Genomic DNA, 21867 nt, shown 5'->3' on the forward strand with positions numbered 1-21867 from the left:
CCTATCAAGAAATGACTTGGTGTCACTGAATTATAATTATCGAAATTGTCTGAACCGGGAGCGATCGGTCGCGAGTTCAAACACGCTTTGATTTTACATAGGAGCGTGCTTAGCTCCTCGAATGTCAGCGTGTGCGCCCCGATGACGCGTTTCATGTGAAACTTGACGCTGCGGACGCACGCTTCCCAAAGACCGCCGAAATGCGGCGCGGACGGAGGAATGAAGTTCCACCGAACGCCTTGGGTTGCTATTCTATTTTGAAAATTTGAATCGCGAGTGGCCTCACTCCATGTGACGGAGATTTCGCGTTGAGCACCGTGAAAAGTCGTAGCGTTGTCCGAATACATATCACTGGGAACGCCGCGACGTGCACAAAATCCATTCCCAAAATCCCATTAACTCGTGCGCGGCTTTGGCGCTTTCACGAGCGCATCTGACACATTTATGGAGAACAGCTCGTATTGTTTGACGCGCGCGCAAGATCCAGTATTGTTCACGTAGCAGGTGCAACGTGAATTGCGGCCCAGCGTGGAGGGCACGGATATGAGTTTCGCGTATTAACGCGGCAACTAACGGGTGTGCAGCGAGCACGACCGGGTGTTTCTTGTCGTTCGGAAACGCAGAATTTCGGAGTCGGCCTCCGACGCGAATAAGTCCGTTTTTATCGAGAAACGGGTTTAACGGTAGCAGTTTACTGCTGTTCGAAATTCGATTTAATGACTCTAATTGAGCGTACTCCACGGGGAATAACATTTGTTGCACTTTCTTGAGCCAGAATTCGCGCGCGAGATTAATTTCTTCCGGAAGAAGTAATATCGACGCGGGTTTTGAGGTCGCATTGACGGAATTTGAGCAACTCATTTCGCGAGCGCGGCGAGCGAATCGCATTACATAAGCGGTGACGCGCACCAGCTTGTTCCACGAGGAGAATTTTTCTCCGAGCTCCCATTGTTGGCAAGGGTGCATAAGGTGCACGGAAATGTGAGCTCGCTCTTCCGGTAGCGATTCTTGCAAATTTGATTGAGGCCCGGAGGGCCATTGATCAGACGATAATTTGAGCCAGTCAGGCCCTGTCCACCATAGAGATTGCTGAATCAGATTTTCAGGTTTGACGCCCCGCGAAACGAGATCGGCAGGGTTTTGCTGTGATGGCACGTGATGCCATTCGACGTTTGGCAAGAGGGTCTGAACCTCATGCACCCGATTCGCGACGAACATTTTCCAACGTGAGGGTGGTTGCGAGAGCCAGGCTTTAGTGACCTTTGAATCTGTCCAACAATGGTAGATCTGAATAGCAATCGTGATCGCGGATCGCACGGCGGCGATAGACCGCGCGAGCAGAACCGCGGCGAGCAACTCTAAACGAGGAATACTCATGGGCTTGAGCGGAGCTACTTTCGACTTCGATAGAAGTAGCGTAATTTCGACTGTTCCGTCAAGATGCGTAACCTTTAAATAAACAACCGCTCCGTATGCGGAGGCGGAGGCGTCGGCAAACCCATGAATCTCCGCGTTGAGTGTATTGGAACCGTAACCGGTCCAACGCGGAATGACGATTTGTCGCAGTATAGGTAATCGAGAATAGTAATTCCTCCACTTACGGAGAAGATCGTCAGGGATAACCTCGTCCCAATTGCAGCGAAGAAGCCAGAGCTGCTGCATCATGATTTTTGCGGTGATGACCACTGGAGCCATCCACCCGAGAGGATCAAAAATTCGAGCGATTGTCGAAAGAATTGAGCGCTTCGTGTCGGGAGCCGACTCTGCGAGCGTGACGTCAAATTAAAAGACGTCCGTGTGAGGATGCCACTTGATACCCAGTATCTTACGGTATTGATCCGCGATCGCGAGAAAATTACGGAACACTCATCGTACCATTCCGCGCCAATTTTGTACGATTTTCTTGTCGTTTCTTATTCTTGTCGGATGTTTTCTCCGAAATATTCGTCTTCACCACTTCGGCTGGTAGGGACACCTGTATGGCTAGCCCTAGTAAGACTTCCTTCCGCCACGCGAACGTAATACGTATGCGCGGGCTCCAAACTCGAAACTATATACCATCTGCGAATATATATAAATATGTAACTTTGTCCTAATTTTTTATTTTTTATCCTTCATTATTAAATCTTTCAGAGCTGTAGCGATAGTATTCTATAATTCGAGATATCGGCAAAGAAAAATTATTTTAAATGTCTGACATAGTGGAAATTTGTACTACTTGTAACGAACAGAAATATCGTTGCTTCAACTCATGAAGCATATTATAATTTCAACTGTTCTGCACCATTTCTAATTTATGAAACGAGAGGGGCCTGAATAGTTAATGATCAAAGCGATCGTCAAGCATGAGTTTCTGAATTCGATTCGCGATCCACTCACATTCGATACTTCTCTCGCTCATCAGCTACAATAATGATTTCTTTACTTTCATCAATAAGTTTTATTTACCTTTATCGGGATTTGGTTGTCTCCATACGTGATTGTCCTGCGAGATCTCTATAGTAACGTCTTGAGGATTCTTCGCGGGTAATTTTAATTTGATCGCCGTCGAATTCAACACCTTCACATCCATTAATTATACGCTCAGGTCGATGGAATTCTCCAGTCTGAACTCGTGATCGGCCAAAATAACGTCGCACAGTGGGGTATTTGTATTAAAAAGTTGGCCAAAAATCAATTTTTTAAAGGTCGTTGCTGCTCTATATAAATAACTGTCTGAGATAAATGAATATCTGCGAAATAATGGGCCGATATGTTTTTTTTTCTTCGCGATAACATAATGCAATTTGTTAGTTGGAATATGGGAGTCATTTACGTTGCACGCATCAGGTTTTGGCGCTTTCCAAAATACGATATTTCATTAATAATTTTAAGAGTCTTGAAAGCAGTGCAAAATATTTCATTATGGATTGTTCAGAGGAAGGTTTGTAGAAATGTTTTAGACTATTTTTATTACAATTGTATTGTTATTAATGTAGGTTTACAGTTTTGAAAGTAATATTCAATAATGTATTGTTGCGTTTTCAACGTCAAACTCGAAGGATTTAGTTGTACTTCAGGGCCTGTCCCTGTAATGTTTTTTTAATAAAATGAAAGAATAATCTATCCGGATGTAATATAAAAAAGAATTAGCCGCGGAAAACTGCGGATGTAGTTTTAACAATTATTTTTGTTTTTTTAAAACGTAAATCTCAGATTTTGTTCAAAGATTATTTTGAATTGGTTTCTTTTTGTAGGATCTTCGGATGTTAAAATTATATCACAAAAAGAAATATATAATATTATGAAAGAATGTCCTGCAAACACTATCACTAAAAAATTAGAATTTATGGAAAATTATCTACTAAACAATCCAAAATTGTCTCCAGAAAAACATAAAGATTTGAAACACAAATTATCATACATTAAATCACAGTTTAAAGCCAGATGGCTCGCTGCACATAAGAAAGAAGATGTTTTCTTAAAAAATAATGATAGCTGGCTTCAAGGTACAGTTGAAATACCCATTATGAGACGAACTGGTCGGCCAACGAAATCTTTTAAAGAATCTATATAGCGAACGCAGTAAGAGACGAAAGACACAAGATCTTAGAGAACATTTTGATACCGAAGAATTAACTTTCGCTACACAAATGAAGTTACGAGCAACTGGAAATTTGGATGCCTCAAAAGTCGTAAAGGATATTACCGAATCTCCAAAGCGAGCAACAAAATATAGAAAAGCATTCATTAGCAGGAGCGTGCAAGAGAGATCACAATTGTCACCTTTACAAGCCTTATCGATTTTTGTTGAAGCCAATCTTTCAAGAAGACAATATGAAATTATCAAAACAAGCGATAAAAAATGGTATCCGTGTTACAGTATTTTGCAAAGAGCAAAAAAAGATTGTTATCCCATTCGCGAATCATATAAAATCACAGCTATGTGTGCAGAAATTAATCTTCAAGATTTATTAAATCATACAGTTGAACGACTAACATTATATTTACAAGAAATTCTACAAAATTTAAACAACGAAGATAGAAATACATTAGAATTAATCTATAAATGGGGTTGCGATGGATTGCAACAAGTACAATACAAACAAAAATTCGAGAATATTTCAGACTCCGATACAAATTTATTTCAAAATTGTTTAGTACCGTTGCAACTTATTAGCGGCAAGAATGAGAAAAAAATAATCTGGCAAAATCCAACACCTTCATCGTCCCATTTCTGTAGGCCCATCAGAATAAGATTTATTCAGGAATCTGTAGACATTACAAATGAAGAAATACAGTATCTACAAAACAAAATTGACAATTTACAAGATTCGGAAATAACAAGAACATATGGTCATTTATTGATAAAGCACACTATGCTATTCACGATGATCAATGCAAAAGTCTGTAATGCTGCGACTCAGACCACATCAACAATGAGGTGTTACATTTGTGGAGCTACATCGAAGGAATTCAATACATTATCGAAAACAAAAGAAATAAAATCAGATACACTGAAATTCGGGTTGTCCATTCTGCATGCCAGAATAAGATTTTTTGAGAATTTATTACATCTTTCATATAAATTACCGTTGAAGAAATGGCAAGCTAGATTGCAGACAGAAAAAGATATAGTCAAAGAGAGGAAGAAAAGTATTCAACAACAGTTTAAAAGTGAAATGGGATTAATTGTCGATGTGCCCAAACCTGGATTTGGCAATACCAATGATGGCAACACTAGCAGAAGATTTTTTATGGACCCTGATCTATCGGCTCGAATAACTGATGTGGACTCCCGATTAATATATAGATTCAAAATAATTTTAGAAGTAATATCAAGTAGACATAAAATTAACGTTGAGAAATTCGCTACTTATACCTTCGATACGGCTAAAATGTATATTGAATTATATTCATGGTATCCGATGTCTCCTACAGTTCACAAAATTTTACTTCATGGACCTACTATTATAGCTAATGCTCTATTGCCTATCGGGCAGTTATCAGAGAAAGCCGCTGAAGCAAGAAACAAACACTTCCGTGCAGTGATCGGCAAAAAAAAATTTTTTATTATTTATTTTTTAAATATTGAAGTAATCATTAATAAGTAAAAATACAATATTAAGTGCCAAAAAAGAAAAAAAAATTTTCAATTTATTTTTATTTACCAAGCAATATGTAAATAATGTCAAAAAAAGATTATTTTTACAAAAATTAATAATAATTTAACATTATTTCCTAATTTTTGGAAAATTTAATAATGAATCGAGAATTATAACTAATTTTTCAAAAAATGAATAATTTTATAATTTCTAATTTTCTAAAAAATAATAATGAAAAAAAAATAATTTTTAATTTTCCAAAAAATTAGTAATTAAATATTTTCTAATTTTTTTAAAATTAACAATTAAATAAAAATAATTTCTGTTTCTCATCCTTGACTCTGAAACAAGTCTTCTTGGCAAAGATAAGCATGAACATGAGATGACTGACAATATCAGAGATATTGGGCGACGAAGGGGACACCATAGAGTTCTTGATTACACTTATTTCACACGTTAATGATAAAACAGAAAATTTTTCTAAGGATGCCAATATTCTTTAGACAACTAAAAAAATAATTGTGCACGAAAAATTGCAACAAATAAAAAATTTAAATGCGGATTTGAATGCGAATTTTCAATACAAAAAAATTGTTTAGTATAGTTAACTTTATCGTTTCCTTTCTCCTACAACTGATACCCAAGTGGAAATTGAAAATAGTGGCTAGCTAGTCACGAGCTAATAAAGTTGTGTTATACATCACCACTGTCTAGTTTTTCTAGATAGTGATGAGCTAGTCATGTAACGCTTCACTTTTCTAGTGACTATACTTAATAAATTAGCTAGTGACTAGATAAAAAAATCATACTCGCGGCGTGTTGCTTTCGTGCCGCGGTCGTTACTTCCGGCGCTGCTCGAGCAAAAAGCTTTCTAAATCCCCTCGCGGCGTGTTGCTTTCGCGCGGTTGTTACCTCCGGCGCCGCTCGAGCGAGAATTTCTCCAAGTCCAATTAGGTCTTTCGATACTCGTGGCAATGCTGTGTTCGTATAAGATACACGACGGTGGCGATCGACTACGAGCGCGAGCGAACGCCCAGACAACGATGCTCCCCGCATCGACTTCGTCGTACGTGCCCCTTTCGTGTACGTATTCCACAAACGTTTTAAGCCCCTTGCACAAAGGTATAGCTTTGTCGGCAACCTTGTCGCTGTCGCTATCGCTATCGCTATCGCCTATTGTGCAAGGGGCTTTACACATTTGTACGGACCAAGCGAAAAGCGTTTGCACGTCCGTACGTATCGCTCGTGTCGCTCGGCTCGCCGAGCTCACCGCACCTCTTATAGTACCCAACCGGCCGGCCGAGCGATCGGCGACGCACAGTCTTACGCACGGTCGCTTACGGGCGCTGGAGGCGAAATATCGAGACCATCGAGACTTGACCGCTGAGAGCGACGACGACGGCATGAACGCGGTCGTTACCTCCGGCGTGAGCTCTAGCGAAAAGTCCCTTCGCGGCGTGTTGCTTTTGCGCGGTTGTTACCTCCGGCGCCGCCCGAGCGAAAATTTTCTAAGTCGACCCAATACATGCCCAGTACTGAGCCGACTCTCGGCCGTAGATCAATATAATTTCTGGCCTTATACACGGTCAGTACTGAGACGAGACTCGGCTTAGAACAGAATATGGTTGCATGGGGGTACAATACTGGCACAATACTGATCTAGCGGTTTATCCGTACTGGGGCAGCACCACCCATCAAGTCTTGGCAGCCAATATTGTGCCACTTCTGGGCCATGCGAACAACTCTGGCAGAAGTCCGACATTCGCACATGGGTAGCTATTAGCTACATATCGATATATGGGTGTTTCTACGTAAATAGCGTTTTTTTAGATTGCAAATATCTCAATTTCAAACATACCTAAAAAAATTTTTTTTTTCCTGTTTTTGAGTGAATATAGGAACAGAAACATACCCTGAAAGCCAGCGTACTACAACATCAAAAACCTGAAAGTAATGGCTTATTCATCAGTGATCTGGTAAGGTGCGGTAATGAGTCGACTTTGCATGTCTAGTAAAATATTGAATTACCTCAACAATGAGTGATTTTGAGAGGAAATGTCAAAAAAATTCCGTTTTTGGGGCCAAAACGGGGCCAAAACGTTTTGGGGCCCTTGGGGCCAAAAAAATATTTTACCGTATTTGATTTTATTTCGCCGTATTTTACCGTATTTGATTTTATTTCGCCGTATTTTACCGTGTTTGATTTTATTTCAACGTTTTTTACCGTGTTTGATTTTATTTCAACGTCAAACCCATGAATGGCCAGGTGAATGACATGCCAGTAGACTGATATTTCATGGTTGAATTAATCTCACTTTCTCCTGAATTGACGTAAACCAATTTCCATTAAAAATCAAGTTTAGCCTACCGAATATCATCAGAATTTTACCACTAGAAGGAAAAATTTACTGCGATATAATAAAAAAAGATGTGCCAGGCAAATGACGCGTAATTTTATGACATACCTTTTCTCAAGTGAAATACACGATTACGATTGTATCACGCTCAAAACAACCAACCACCAACAATGTAAACAACACACCTGATGTCCAATTCTTGAAATCTCCACACCAGACTCCCATTGAATCGATGCAACATGGCGGAACCGCGGTAAAATTCAAAATGTGCAATTTTACTCCATATGTCCGGACCAAGTTTAAAGCTGGTTTTTTCGGTTCCAAAGGGAGATTTATGTTTAATAATGATGTTAAAATCTTAGTTCTATATTATGATTGAATGAACATGGGGAATTTTCAATTGAGTTTGCAATTGGAGGGAGTAAGTGTAACTGGAATAGAGAATTTTCGACAATGGACAGGCCAGGTAACTGACATTTTTAGGAGTTTCTGCATGTTTCCATTGGATAAGCCACTCCCCAATTAACAGATTATTGTGCGATACTTCAAATACGATGCAGTAGTGAACTTTCACAACGCTTGCTTACCCTCCTCTCAATCATGAACATATAACAAGCTTGGACAGTAAAAAACGCTATTTACGTAGAAACACCCATATAGAGATTTATATATTAAAGAGTTCTAGTAACCTTATAGAAAATACTATCTAGTAATTATCTAGCTGAAACTACTTGCAACTAGATGTAAAAAGTAAACAAAAATTTTTTTAATTTTTATTATTTTTTTAGTTTTTATTATTTTTTATCAAGAGTACATTCTAAATTTAAGACAAATTTTTATTAACAAACCTATTTTATAATCTATTTTATTTTTTTTTTTACTTACTTAGAGTACACAAAAGTTAGCTATCCTATTAATGTATTAATTGACCAATACGAATCATATAGGTCTTATAATTCTTTTTAAAATCACTTTCTAATATAATATGGAATGACAGTTGTGAAGACGCTATTCAAGAAGGACAAAACCTTACTGTTCGAATGCTAACAAATTTTTAATTACTAGTGGCTAAACAACGGCTGGCTAATTTTTTGAAAGTTTCCAGCGTCATCTATTCTAATATTTACCGTGCAGGGGCTAGAAAAGTACTAGACAGCGAAGAATTATTTATAAATTATAGCTAGTGCTAAGCTAGTCAAGGGCTAGGTAACATATCTAGCCTGCGTGATCCAGCCATTATATAGCTGCAAAATCAGATTGGCTAGACCAATTTCCACTCGGGACCTTGCTGCTTAATAATTATTGTTAATCATGTAATTAAACAAATTTAATGGTCGTCTAATGAATTAATATCTTTTTTTTAATTATAGTTAATAAATAACATTAAAATAATAAAGAAAATAATATGTTACTTACATTTTTGTAAAAAATTATTTATTTAATTTACATATTTTAAATAAGATCAATTGCATAAATATTTACTAAATAGTTGTTAAAATTGTCAGAATTTATTGCTATTTAATTAATAACATTTAACGCAGCATTCTTTAGAAATTACATTTTGATTTTTTTTCTTATTTTTCTTAGCTAATGGTTAGATAGAAGTAGAAATATAAATACAGGTATTACTGACTTATATTGATTATGCTACTATTAGATACTTACTAGACAGATTTTTATGGAATATCATAACCTCAATTCTTATTCGCTAATTAATTTACAAATGCTAGTAACGAGATAGTAGCTTTATCAGATTTGCACAACAATGCAGCGCCATCTATCATCGTATCTGATATATAATGACTAGACAGCAGCTAGATCACAAATAACTGATTATCTAGTGACAAGCTCTGTCTGACTTTAAAATTTTATTCTAATCTATACTACCTAGTCACTATCTTTCAAATCAGGCCGGCTAGCTCAATTTCCACGCGGGTAAGGGATAATATTATAATAGTATACATTTGGAGGGGTTAAAGCCATAGTGGTGTAAGTCAATTTTTTTTATCACTTTTTTTTCTTCTTTTTTCAACATATCTGCATGTGTAGACTGCATCTATGAACTTAACTCGATAGGTTAAAAAAAGTGACTTACACCAATATGGCTTTAACCCCTTCATATATATATGTATAATATTTTAGAAACTTAAAAAAATGTACTAAATTGTTTAATTTTTTATTAAAGGTACGAAAGATTTAACTACAAAGAATACTCCCCGCAGTGCTCGAAATATCGCACCAATTACCAGATTAGTTCTAATTGTACTCTCACCAATCCCGCATGAAAATGATGTACGAAATATGTTTTACCAATTATCACTATCGTCGCTTTCGTGAAGTGTTAGTGGCTTATTACATATACTGTTATTAAATAAGCGGCAAATAAGCGAAACATTATAATTACTTTACATTGGAGTAATAATGGACAGAATCAAATAAACCAAGATGTCTCTAATATTTGCATTGTCCCTACAATATCTAGTCCAATAATATCAAAGGCAAATTATGAGAATGTTTAAATATTGTAGAGCATGATTCAAAAATTTGTTAAATAAATTATTATGTCAATATGCTGAGAAATAACGATAAACGATGCAATATAAATATACACTCAATACAGTTATTTATCAATTATATTAATATCAATACGATTTACGCGCGCGATTATCGGTTTTATAGACACACCTAATTCAAAACTTTGAATATTATACATATGTAATAATATTAAGCCGCGCAGTGAGTTTGCCAAGATTAAAAAGTCGACTGATCAATATAATTTAAGTCAATTGATTTATAATAAGCGTGCCATTCATCGCTTGTTAGATCATTTAATATAATTATCTCGGAAACATGCGCACCAAATTCACTCAATCACAATAATTACTCATACAAATTCTTGTTTTCATTAAACGAGCGAAATTTAACACGTTCCGTCAGACACGTCCCGTCCGCCGCCGGGAAGAATACCGGAAAATTTGCCGCGCGAGCGAAGGGCCGTTTAGCGCCCTGCGGAAAGCCGTAATTCACGGCCCTACGCACGAATCCGCCGCGAGCCTGCGAGCTCACCCCTCATTGGTCCGCGCTCCAACGTCGCGGGGCCGCGTACGCCCGGGGTGGGGTGCGCTATCGATTCCGCCATCGAGCGAAATTTCGGGAGCATTCGTGGATCGTCCTCGATAACCGACGCACGTCGGAAGTTAAGTCGCGGTATTTTCTTCGCTATTAAGTCGCACTCGGAGTCTGGTACGACCCCCAGCAGCTACCTTCTCGACCCTTGGGACGACGGCGAGGATCCTCGGGAGAGAATCTGCCTACGGTGAGGTTGCCTCGGTAACGTATTATGTAAAGCCACGACACCGCTCCCCGGGTCGCGCTCTCGCTCGGGAATATTCGCGATAATTAGCGTATTCGCCGACAAGGCGTATTTAGCGATTGATAGCGAGAGCGAGGGGCACCGGATTGGTCTCGTGGCCTTGGGATCGCGATCGAAGTCTACGGACTCCTGGAGATCGCGGTAGGCGCGTCAATAACGACATTCGATATCGCGAATACGTCATTTCTCGCGCCCTTCGCGTTCACGACCGCGTGTCTCGTTGTGCGTAGTAGGGTGAAAGACCCAATTACTGGCATATTAAGCATTCAGTAACATTTGATTTAATATATATATACAAGCAATGATACTTTATCTTTTTAAAATATTTTTTTCGGATTGCTCCAATTATAAACTTTATAAATAAAATTAGAAAGTTTAAATAAAATTGATTCTTAATTTTTAATTAATATAATAATGACCAAGCTCAATTGCACCTAATACTGGTAACCTCTAAATTTTATGTTCCTAATTCTGGCAACCAGATGAACACATTACTGGTAGTTTTTCTAACCAAACTTTTTATTCCCGACTGCTGCCGGCCGAAGGTTTGCACAACGGAGGGAATATTCGTTTCACCTAAGTATATACCTAAGTATACTTACATGACAACCTCACCAGGTGTGTCAAGCAAATTTTAAGAGAATAATAGGTATCTAATATGTGAGAATGATAGGTATTCCAATGATCCGTGTTTACGCTCTTATCCATCAAAACAAAGTCGACATAGAAGTTTAGAGGTTATTCTGTCATTCACCAAGCTGCCAGTATTATGTTCATTTCATGATTTATGTCCATAATACTGTTGACAGTATTAGGATTTATGTCCATAATACTGTTGACAGTATTAGGATTTACGTCCATAATACTGTTGACAGTATTAGGAAAAACACGAAAAAGTGAACATATTACTGACATGAATAATTATATTATAAAAATTAATAATTTATTCCATATATATATTTTTTTTCTTTAATTTCAACATTATTTTATCAGAAAAATGTGTTACCGTGAGACTTACTATTCAAATTTTGCCTATAATCGATAATCTTTGCAGCTACTTTCATCTACTCTACTAATAAAAATGGACGTAACTCAGCAGAAAAATGAGTTTCTCGGACTTTAAGTATTTTTTTTCATTAGTGGATTGGCTTTTAGTTTCAGTTTATTGTTATAATAATAACCAGATTTCTTGAAAATTTTATTAAAAATTAATAAAATAATATAAGATATAGTTTTCATATTTTAAAAAGTATTTTAATTTTGATTGACAGTAATATGGACACTGTCAGTAATTGGGTCTTTCACCCTACTTCGCCCGGTCGAATCTTAGATTCTGCACGCGATATTAATGGCATCAGACGGTTATTCGCGTTGGTTTAATTGCGTTACTTACGATTCGCGTTCGGACATTTCGATTATCCTCGCGATATCGGCCGCGTTGAGATATTATTCACGCTAGGATGTTGTTCGCCTTAAGATGCCATTCGCGCTAACCTAATATTGCGTCTCGTTATTACTCGCGATAATTCCGTAATCTTTCTCGCGTTAATTCGAGTATTTCGCGTTATGCCGAGTGTCTCGGCGCATCATTTTTCGCGTTGAACGATCGCTGACGATCGCGTGGGTTGCGTTCGATCAGAATCACTTGCGTTAATCTCAGGTTCCTGCGTTAGGATAAATCGGTAATTTCGCGTTAGTTATAGTATTGCTCGCGGTAATTCCGCATATTTCCTCGCGTTAGTTTAGTATTTCGCGTTATGTCGAGCGCCCCGGCGCCTTATTCTTCGCGTTAGGATGTCCTTGGCGATATCACATGTTGCGTTCGTTCCTTCTTGCGTTGGGACGTTACTCGCGCCACGTTTATTCTCTGCGTTAAGATTATTCCCCGCGTTAGATTAGGATTATTACTTGCGTTAGATTAAGATTATTACTTGCGGTAGATTAAGATTATTACTTGCGTTAGATTAAGATTATTTGGCGACAGAATCCCTGTACGGGTTTGGACCGTGGCGTTCACGCGCTCCGGGCGTGATATACCATTATTTCGCGATCTTTCACGTTCACTTTTCTTCCTATTGATTCTACTATTTCGTGTTCACGCCAATTCTTGTGCATTCGGCTGTGCCTTTTGCCGATAATGTATGTTAGTTGTAAGTTTGATTTTCTATTGCCACCTCTTAATTTGATAACGGCGCACTCCGCGTTTACTACGAAATAACGTATTACTCCGTTCATTTCTGGCAGTAGGAAGATAGTGAGACTCCTAGGCCGGGTGCTCGAGGGGGAGCGGGGCGGGGGGGACTCTAGCGCCGCGGTCCGGCCGAGGGGTCTGCGGGGGGGGGACCTGCGTTCCCAGCATAGGGTTCGCGGGGGGGGGGGGCCTCGAGATCGCGGAGGTCCTAGGGAAGGGGGGGAGGGGGGGGGATCAGGCGAGCGCGTCGGGGCATGTTCGATAAACAAATGCCGCCTCGCGTCGATGTTCGGCCGATAGTATTTATAAACAGATGTCATTTCACACCTCAGATGCGAGCGAGCGGCTATAATTTATGACCTGCGACTAGCGTGACGCCGCGGTCCTTTTCACTTTTCTTCGTAGGAAGAGCCGCTTATCGGGGTTTCGCGGCGCCATTCGGTTATGGCGTCGCGCGTTACAAAGGCGAGCGCTGATGACAGGCAGCTAGATTTTATAAACACTAGACGGCATAAGCGCAGCAACGCGACTCAATTTCTATGGGTATCGACGAACGTCGATGACAGAATTTATAAACGAATATCATCTCGCACTGCAGATGGTCAAGCATCGATGGTCGACATAGGTACTTGACCAAAAATTTTAGGCGATTTAACCGTCGCGGTCTCTCCTCTTTATTTTTCTTTCTAGGAAGAGTCGCTTATCGGGGTTTCGCGGCGCCATTCGGTTATGGCGTCGCGCGTTACAAAGGCGAGCGCCGATGACAGGCAGCTAGATTTTATAAACACTAGACGGCATAAGCGCAGCAACGCGACTCAATTTCTCTGGGTATCGACGAACGTCGATGACAGAATTTATAAACGAATATCATCTCGCACTGCAGATGGTCGAGCATCGATGGTCGACGTAGATACTCGACCATAAATTTTAGGCGACTTAACCGTCTCGCGCAGCAACGCGACTCAATTTCTATGGGTGATATTGTTTCTCTGCAGTGTATGCACACCATGCACTAAAACAGAAGAAACGATACGCGATGCTCTAGTTGAAACGAGAGGAAAAGGCAATAGAAAAAGTATATAAGGAAGAATGAAGCGAGTCAAAATCACAGTCTGTGATTTGAAAGTCTACGCGTCGGTACATCGATTGGAAAAAGTATAGCGGTTATTTTGCATTTTTTGTGCCGAGTATTCAATACAGAGGAATATTTTTCACGATAAAGAAGATGACAATAATTTCGATATGGATGTAGACGAGGATCGCGCGTTAACGGACGACAGTGATTATTTGAGTGATGAAGACGACGATCATAAAGAAGTCGTCAATAAATTAGTGCCACGTCCCGAATTTTTAGCGCTGGATGGACATACGAAGTGTTGCGCGATTTATTTTTATTTTATACAAGGTTCGGATAAACTGTGTTATTCGTGTATGATCACTGTACCAGATACTGGTGAGCACATACGTGAATATCGAGAGCATGTAACCGAGCCGTACAACGCAATGAACGGCCGATTTTGCGGAGATTGTCGCACTCCATTGTTCCAAATATATCCATGCAAAATGTGCCCAATTTGCAAGAATTGATCAAAAAAACATTATCGCGAGTGGGGCATTATAAATGTGCGCAACATGGAATGGTCAAGTGAAGAAGAGAAATCTGACGATGATTTAATAAACGATGTCGCCAATGTTCTGCGTGAAGAAGATCGAGGAGTGAAATTGACGGATGTGACATCACCGGTGCAGTTTCTTCGCGATCGCAAACTAGGTATACGCGGAACTGATCGACGCAGCGTTAAACAAAGAGTCGCTATTGACTATATTAATTATCCTTATGAATGGGATTCGGATAACGTGAGACGGAAATTGTATCGGCGGCTGCGGGACGAGGCAAAAGAACGTGAAGCTCGTGAAGCTCGTGATAATTCTTATTTTTATGATTTTTACTTTAAACCTGACTTTGATTCGGAGTATCAGGAGTATCGCTATTGGGCGAATGAAGTTATTACTGATATGCTCATGCTCACTGATACTATGCTCATTCAAATTCGCACAGGCATTGGGAAGTGCGTCGAATTGGCGGTGATGAAAAACATGAACAGACAGAGATCAATTTTACATATCTTTAATAAGATAATAGGTCCTAATCATACATCGATTCAAAGAGCTCTTGACCGTGAACTTAATGATTTTAATGATTGGCACTTTGATGTCCCCTTCTTCAGTCTTTATAATCTTATGCTTAAACATTATTCCATTCTATATTTCTGTCGACGTTGTCCAACGTGTAAGCGAGTCACGTGCAAGTGCTCCATCGAAGAATGTGACGTGATCTAAAAAATAGTGTGAAAAAGACAGTATTAAAAAACATGGAACATATCGATAAAACGGAACGCAACCTGTTGGAACAATCCGACCAAATCGCTACCTTGAGCGAATATCTTGCATGGACACAGCGATGCGAGGAGTTTATCGAGCAGCTCGAAGAAGACTGTCGTTCCAAACGTCCGCGGCTCTCAATCCGCGAAACAAACAATCCGGGACACAGACAATCTTTAGTGGCAAGAATCGCGCGACTCGAAGGTGTGAAGACTCTATTACAGAGACGGTTCGTACATATCGGTGGTGAGTACGCGGCGGGCAGTAGTAGCGGTAACGAAAACGTGGAAAGACTCGTCTGGCGAGAGATCGATGCCGCGTTCGAAAGCCGTGTATTGACCGGTGCAGTGATAAATACAAATTACATCGAACCGCAAAAATTTCTCGAAGATGCTGAAGTCATCGTGCTCGATCATGTGCAAAATGTCATGCAAAGACACGCAAGTGTAAAGATAAACACTGTGTTCAACGGTGAGTTTGTGACGGGTGAGAAACGTGCGAACAAAAGTATCAGCACGAGAAACAGTGAACTCTTTCGTTCGTCCGATCGGTCCGATCTGCGCGAGTGGTACAAGCTACACGTTATCGAGCCCACATTAGAGAAACTCGAAGAGTTTCAGGAACGCGACAGCGGGTGGGCGTTATCGCGTATACTCAATTTGACAGTGAACGTGAACAAGTACAATCCTTTGCGCGCGGGATGTTACATCAATTTACCGAAAGAAATTAAATCGAAAAAAGCTGTGATCAACGTGCAATCTATGGACAATGCGTGCTTCGCGTGGTCAGTGGTCGCCGCGCTGTATCCTGCCAAGGATCATACATATCGGGAATCCTCGTACCCTCATTACGCAAAAATATTAAAATTACAAGACATTGAGTTTCCAATGACTTTGAAACAGATTAAACAGTTCGAACAACGCAACGATATATCCGTCAATGTGTATACCATCGAGGGAGAGAAGACGCCAACCGTTCTCCCGATACGGCTCACCGACCGGAAGAGAGAAAAGCACGTAAATCTGCTGTACGTGCAGGACCCGCGAGACGACAACGTGGGACATTTCGCGTGGATAAAAAATCTATCCAGCCTCGTGAGCACGCAATTGAGCAGGCACCGTGGTCGGAAATACTTTTGCGATCGGTGAGTACCTATACTTGTTTTAATAAAATTAAAAAATATTTTATTTTTTATTTAATAATTTACAAAATTGTGTTTTTCTTTTTGCAGCTGTTTACATTATTTCTACACGAGCGAGAAATTGGAAGCCCACACCGTCGACTGTCGGCAGATGAACGACTGCGCGATCAAGTTACCGAGTGATAACGACAAGTGGTTGACCTTTAAGAATCACAGCAGGAAGGAACGACTTCCATATGTCGTATACGCCGACCTGGAATGTACCCTCGAGAAGACGGATGCGGATCCGACAACGTCCACGTTCAAGTCTCAACATCATCAGGTATTTAGCATAGGATACTACGTGCGGTGCTCGTACGACGACTCGTTATCCACGTATCGATTTCGTCGCGATAAGGATTGCGTCGCGTGGTTCGCCGAGGAACTAAGACGTTTAGCACACGACGTAAAGAACATCTTGTCCGCTAATATACCCATGGCGGATTTCACGCGAGACGAGTGGGAAAAGTTTAACAGCGCAACGCACTGTCACGTGTGCGAAAAACCGTTCGAGCCAGACGACGTGCGAGTACGCGATCACTGTCACTTGACCGGCAATTATCGAGGTCCCGCGCATTCTAATTGTAACTTGAATTATAAAAATTCTCACATTATCCCAGTAATATTTCATAATTTATCGGGTTATGATTCTCATTTTATAATAAAGACAATAGCTACCGCGTACGAAGGACGTGTAGACTTACTCCCAATTACCAAAGAAAAATACATTTCGTTTACGAAGAACGTTAAAAGCACTGAGGATAAAGACAGAAAAAATTGCATCAAATTAAGATTCATCGACTCATACAAATTTCTCACCGCAAGTCTCGAAAAATTAGCATCATATCTCAGCAAGGATAAACTGCAAATATTACAACGCGAATTTTGTGAATTATCCACAGAAAATTTTGATTTGCTGACGCGAAAAGGTGTATTTCCGTACGAGTACATTGACTGCGTCGAAAAGTTGGAGGACTCGTGTTTACCATCGCGCGACTCGTTTTACAGTTCATTGACAGGTGACACCGTATCCGAGAGCGATTACGAGCACGCCGTTAACGTCTGGCAGCGGTTCTCCGTTCGAACCTTGGGCGAATACAGCGAGTTATATCTAAAGATCTTATTGGCCGACGTGTTTGAAAATTTTCGCGATAGCTGCGTCGCGAGTTATGGACTCGATCCGGCGTATTATTACACTCTACCAGGTTTTACGTGGGACGCTATGTTGAAACATACGCGTATCAATTTCGAACTGCTCACGGACATTGATATGGTCATGTTCATCGAACGTGGTATACGCGGCGGTTTGAGTCAATGTTCAAACAGATACGCACAAGCCAATAACAGGTACATGCAATCTTATGATTCGTCGAAACCAACGTCATACCTGATGTATTTCGATGTAAACAACTTGTACGGCTGGGCGATGTGTCAACCATTGCCCTATGCGGATTTTCAATGGGTCGAAAACGTAACCGATTTTAATGTTATGGATGTCGCGTTGGATTCGCCCACGGGTTACATTCTCGAAGTCGACATAGAGTATCCGCAGAATAAACACGACGCGCACGCCGACCTACCGTTCTGTCCAACGCGCGATAAACCGCCCGGCAAACGACAGGAAAAACTTCTCGCAACATTATACGATAAGAAGCGTTATGTAATACACTACCGCAACCTACAGCAGTGCACGCGCCACGGCCTTCGCGTCACAAAAATTCATCGCGTATTACAATTCTCTCAATCTCCATGGCTCCGCGAATACATCGAACTTAATACAAAATTTAGAACACTGGCCAAAAACGATTTCGAGAAAAATTTATATAAATTGATGAACAACGCGGTTTTCGGTAAAACTATGGAGAATGTTCGAAATCACGTTAATGTAAAATTGTTAACAAAGTGGAGCGGTAGATACGGCGCGGAGGCACTGATCTCGAAACCAAATTTTCACAGTAGGACCGTTTTTTCGGAAAATCTGATAGCCGTCGAACTTCGAAAACTCGAGGTTAAATTTGACAAACCTATTTACGTCGGCATGTGCATTCTTGATATATCCAAGACGTGTTTGTACGAATTTCATCACGAGTACATGTCTCCCCTGTATGAGGACATGTGTAGAATTATGTACACCGATACGGACAGTCTGATATATCACGTAAAGTGCGAGGATGTGTACAAGAACATGAAACGCGATATCGCTAAATTCGACACGAGCGATTACGCGATCGACAACGCGTACGGTATACCGCTCGAGAACAAGAAGGTGCCGGGCTTGATGAAAGACGAAAACAACGGTGCGATCATGACCGAATTCGTCGGGCTTAGAGCAAAGATGTACGCCTTGCGAGTGGACGGTAAGAAAGATACGAAAAAGGCTAAAGGTGTTAAGAGTTATGTCGTAGCCAGGTCGATAACGTTCGACGATTACACGCGGTGTCTGCGAGATGAAATTGAAATGACGCGACAGCAGGCTTGCATAAGATCGGAAAAGCACGAGGTGTACACCGTGAACGAAACGAAAATCGCTCTGAGTCCGTATGACGATAAGCGATACATTATACCCGATTCGACCGATACGTTACCGTGGGGGCATTATCAAATACCCCCTCCGAAAACGTAGTGTATTGTATGTATAAAATGTAATAGTATAACGTATGTAATAGTATAACGTATGTAGTAGTATATGTATGTAATAGTATAACGTATGTATGTCGTATAACGTATGTAATAGTATAACATATGTAGTAGTATATGTATGTCGTACGTATGTATGTCGTATAACGTATGTAATAGTATAACATATGTAGTAGTATATGTATGTCGTACGTATGTATGTAGTATAACGTTTGTAATAGTATAACGTATGTCGTATAACGTATGAATGTATGAATGTATAACGTATGTATGTCGTATAACGTATGTAATAGTATAACGTATGTAGTAGTTATGTATGTAACGTATGTATGTCGTACGTATGTCGTATAACGTATGTAATAGTATAACGTATGAATGTATGAATGTATGTAGTATAACGTAACGTATTGTGAGTATTATATTACAGTATTGGAAAGAATATTAATAAATATATTGCACATGTGTGTATTTCACATACTTTATTTGTATTTCATATATCAAACACTTTACATATGTATTACATATTACATATTTTTTATGTTAAAAAATAAAAAAAGTTTGCACGTATTAAATAACATTTTCCTTATGTATCCATGAGTTGTGCGATCCATCGAATCCAAGCCATTTAACGTAAACCTCGTCGCCCCTCCTGCGCAGTACTTTCTCCACGAGATACACGTCCGGATAAGTCGCGCGATGCAACTCGTGTTCGTAGAACCCTCCAGCGACGGATTTTCCACGATAGTCCTCGAGTAGATAGGTTACGGGATTGGTATGCTGCACTTTAACGATCTTAAACACCTCGGTGGTCCAATTCGGCGTGTAACCCTTTTCGAAAATCGTCTTGTATTTGCTAACGCGTACCGAGTCGCCCGCTTTGAACTTTGCCAGACCTGCGATTTTTATCGCGCTGTATACGGTAGCCAAGAGTTTTTCAGCGATCGCGGGGGTAACGTCGACGGGTCGCATGCCGATGGTTCGATGCTTGCGCGCGTTGTAATCCGATACGAGTCGCGGCAAGGCGCCGACCCATTTGTAACTTTCATTGAGCGTAAACATCTTCCACATGTCGTTCTTGAGCGTGCGATTGAATCGCTCGACGACCGACGCCTTCAATACCGAATATGTGGAATAATGATTGATACCGTGTTTCCTCACGAGACGTTGCACGTCGGTGTTGTAAAATTCCTTCCCCATATCGGTTTGTAGGTTACTAGGGCACCTCCCGCTGCGTCGAATGATCTCAGCGACAGCGTTAGCTGTTTCGCTTCCGCCTTTACCCTTGAGTGGCACGGCCCACGCGTGCTTGCTCAATACATCGATGACGGTAAGTATGTAGTGGTAGCCTCCGTTGAAACGTGAGTACGGACGCATCTCGACGATGTCAGCCTGCCACAGGTCATCGTACCCTCGCACTATGACGTGTCTTCGGGGAAAATTTCTTCTCGCCGGAGCGTGCAGTTCCTCAACGAGTCGTTGCTTCTCGATATTTTTACGTCCGTCGGATTTTAGCGATGTCATGTTTTTTGTTGCCGTTTATAACTGCTCGTTAGCCGTTCCTGAGTCGTTTATTTCCGTTTGTTAACCGTTTATTTCCATTCGTCGTCGTCGTCGTCGTCGTCGTCGTTCTTTAGCCGTTTGTAGCCTTTCCTGTCTCCGCGTAGTTCGCAGCTGTTTCTAAACCGCTCGTAATCGTTTTTAAGCTGTTTTTGAACCGTTCGACAACCGTCCGATAACCGTTCTTGAACCGCTAGACAGCCGTCCGACAACCGTTCTCGAATCGTTCGTTTTCGTTCGTCGCCGTCGTCAATTAACCGTTGCCTCTCTTCACTCGCCGCCTTTCGATAGTCGTTTCTGCTGAACCGTTTGTCCATTGTTGTTCGTTGTTGCGTCTGATTCAACGATAGTCGAATGGCGAAGCTCGTTTATCGTAGTCCGTAACGCTTGCAGATCCTTCTCGAATGCAGTCAGCTTCTCGTCTGATTCTTTTCGTTGATTGCTCAACATTTTAAAGAATTGATCAACGTATAGTTTATTAACCGCGTCATCGTCAGCCTCTGGTTGCGCCACGCGGCGAATCTTCCGCGACCTTGCGTCAAAGTCCGTAACGGTGCGACACAGAGCGTTATCGCGCACGAAATTTCTCATTAATCCGCTCCATCGATGGTACGGTTCCGCCCCGTCTCTTCCGAGCGATATGCCAAACTTGTTGATCGGCATTTCAATGCTGATTGAATGGTTCGCCGACGCATGGTTTAATTTATAATAAGCCCGGCTTCGCGAAGTTCCTCGATGATCGACATGATCTCGTTGTCGTGAGCATTGTTGCCAGCGTGGCGCGAAGCGTCGAGCAATCGGAGACGATCCACCAGCTCGTTGGGGTCGTCCCAGTGCACGTAGTCGATCTTATTGTCGGTTAGCGTCATCGCGCGAGGCATGGATAATCCCTTTCCAGATTTTTTCTTTCTGGATTCGATAGATATCAACGGTGCGATTACATATCTATACTTGTATCCCCTGTTGCCCAGTAATGGAGCATGCGCATTGTGTTTGCGTTTATGAGCACTCGTCTCCAACAGGATGCTCTTGTACGTTTGCTTATCGTCCTCCGTGTAGATGTCGTCATTGGGTTGACTCTTGAAGATCAACTCGTAAAGACCAGG

The 21867-nt window shown here is 40.8% G+C and overlaps 1 protein-coding gene across 1 annotated transcript; it reads left to right on the forward strand.

Annotated features, from left to right (window-relative positions):
- Positions 1–15377: 15377 nt before the first annotated feature.
- LOC139785217 (uncharacterized) lies at positions 15378–20421 on the forward strand. Its single transcript, XM_071724388.1, has 5 exons — positions 15378–16531; positions 16619–17701; positions 17894–18109; positions 18356–18864; positions 20414–20421. The coding sequence occupies exons 1-5, from the start codon at positions 15378–15380 to the stop codon at positions 20419–20421; spliced, it is 2970 nt and encodes a 989-aa protein (XP_071580489.1).
- The last annotated feature ends 1446 nt before the right edge of the window (positions 20422–21867 follow it).

Source organism: Temnothorax nylanderi, unplaced genomic scaffold (assembly GCF_030848795.1).
Source record: "Temnothorax nylanderi isolate EJ_2023f unplaced genomic scaffold, tnyl_v1.0 TNYL_tig0756_pilon, whole genome shotgun sequence".
NCBI lineage: Eukaryota > Metazoa > Arthropoda > Insecta > Hymenoptera > Formicidae > Temnothorax > Temnothorax nylanderi.

Coding starts and splice junctions, on each gene's coding strand:
- LOC139785217 (XM_071724388.1), top strand. CDS start 15,378: ATGGAACATATCGATAAAACGGAACGCAACCTGTTGGAACAATCCGAC. Junction 16,532..16,618: donor CGGAAATACTTTTGCGATCG/GTGAGTACCTAT, acceptor TTCTTTTTGCAG/CTGTTTACATTATTTCTACA. Junction 17,702..17,893: donor AAGATCTTATTGGCCGACGT/GTTTGAAAATTT, acceptor ATGTTCAAACAG/ATACGCACAAGCCAATAACA.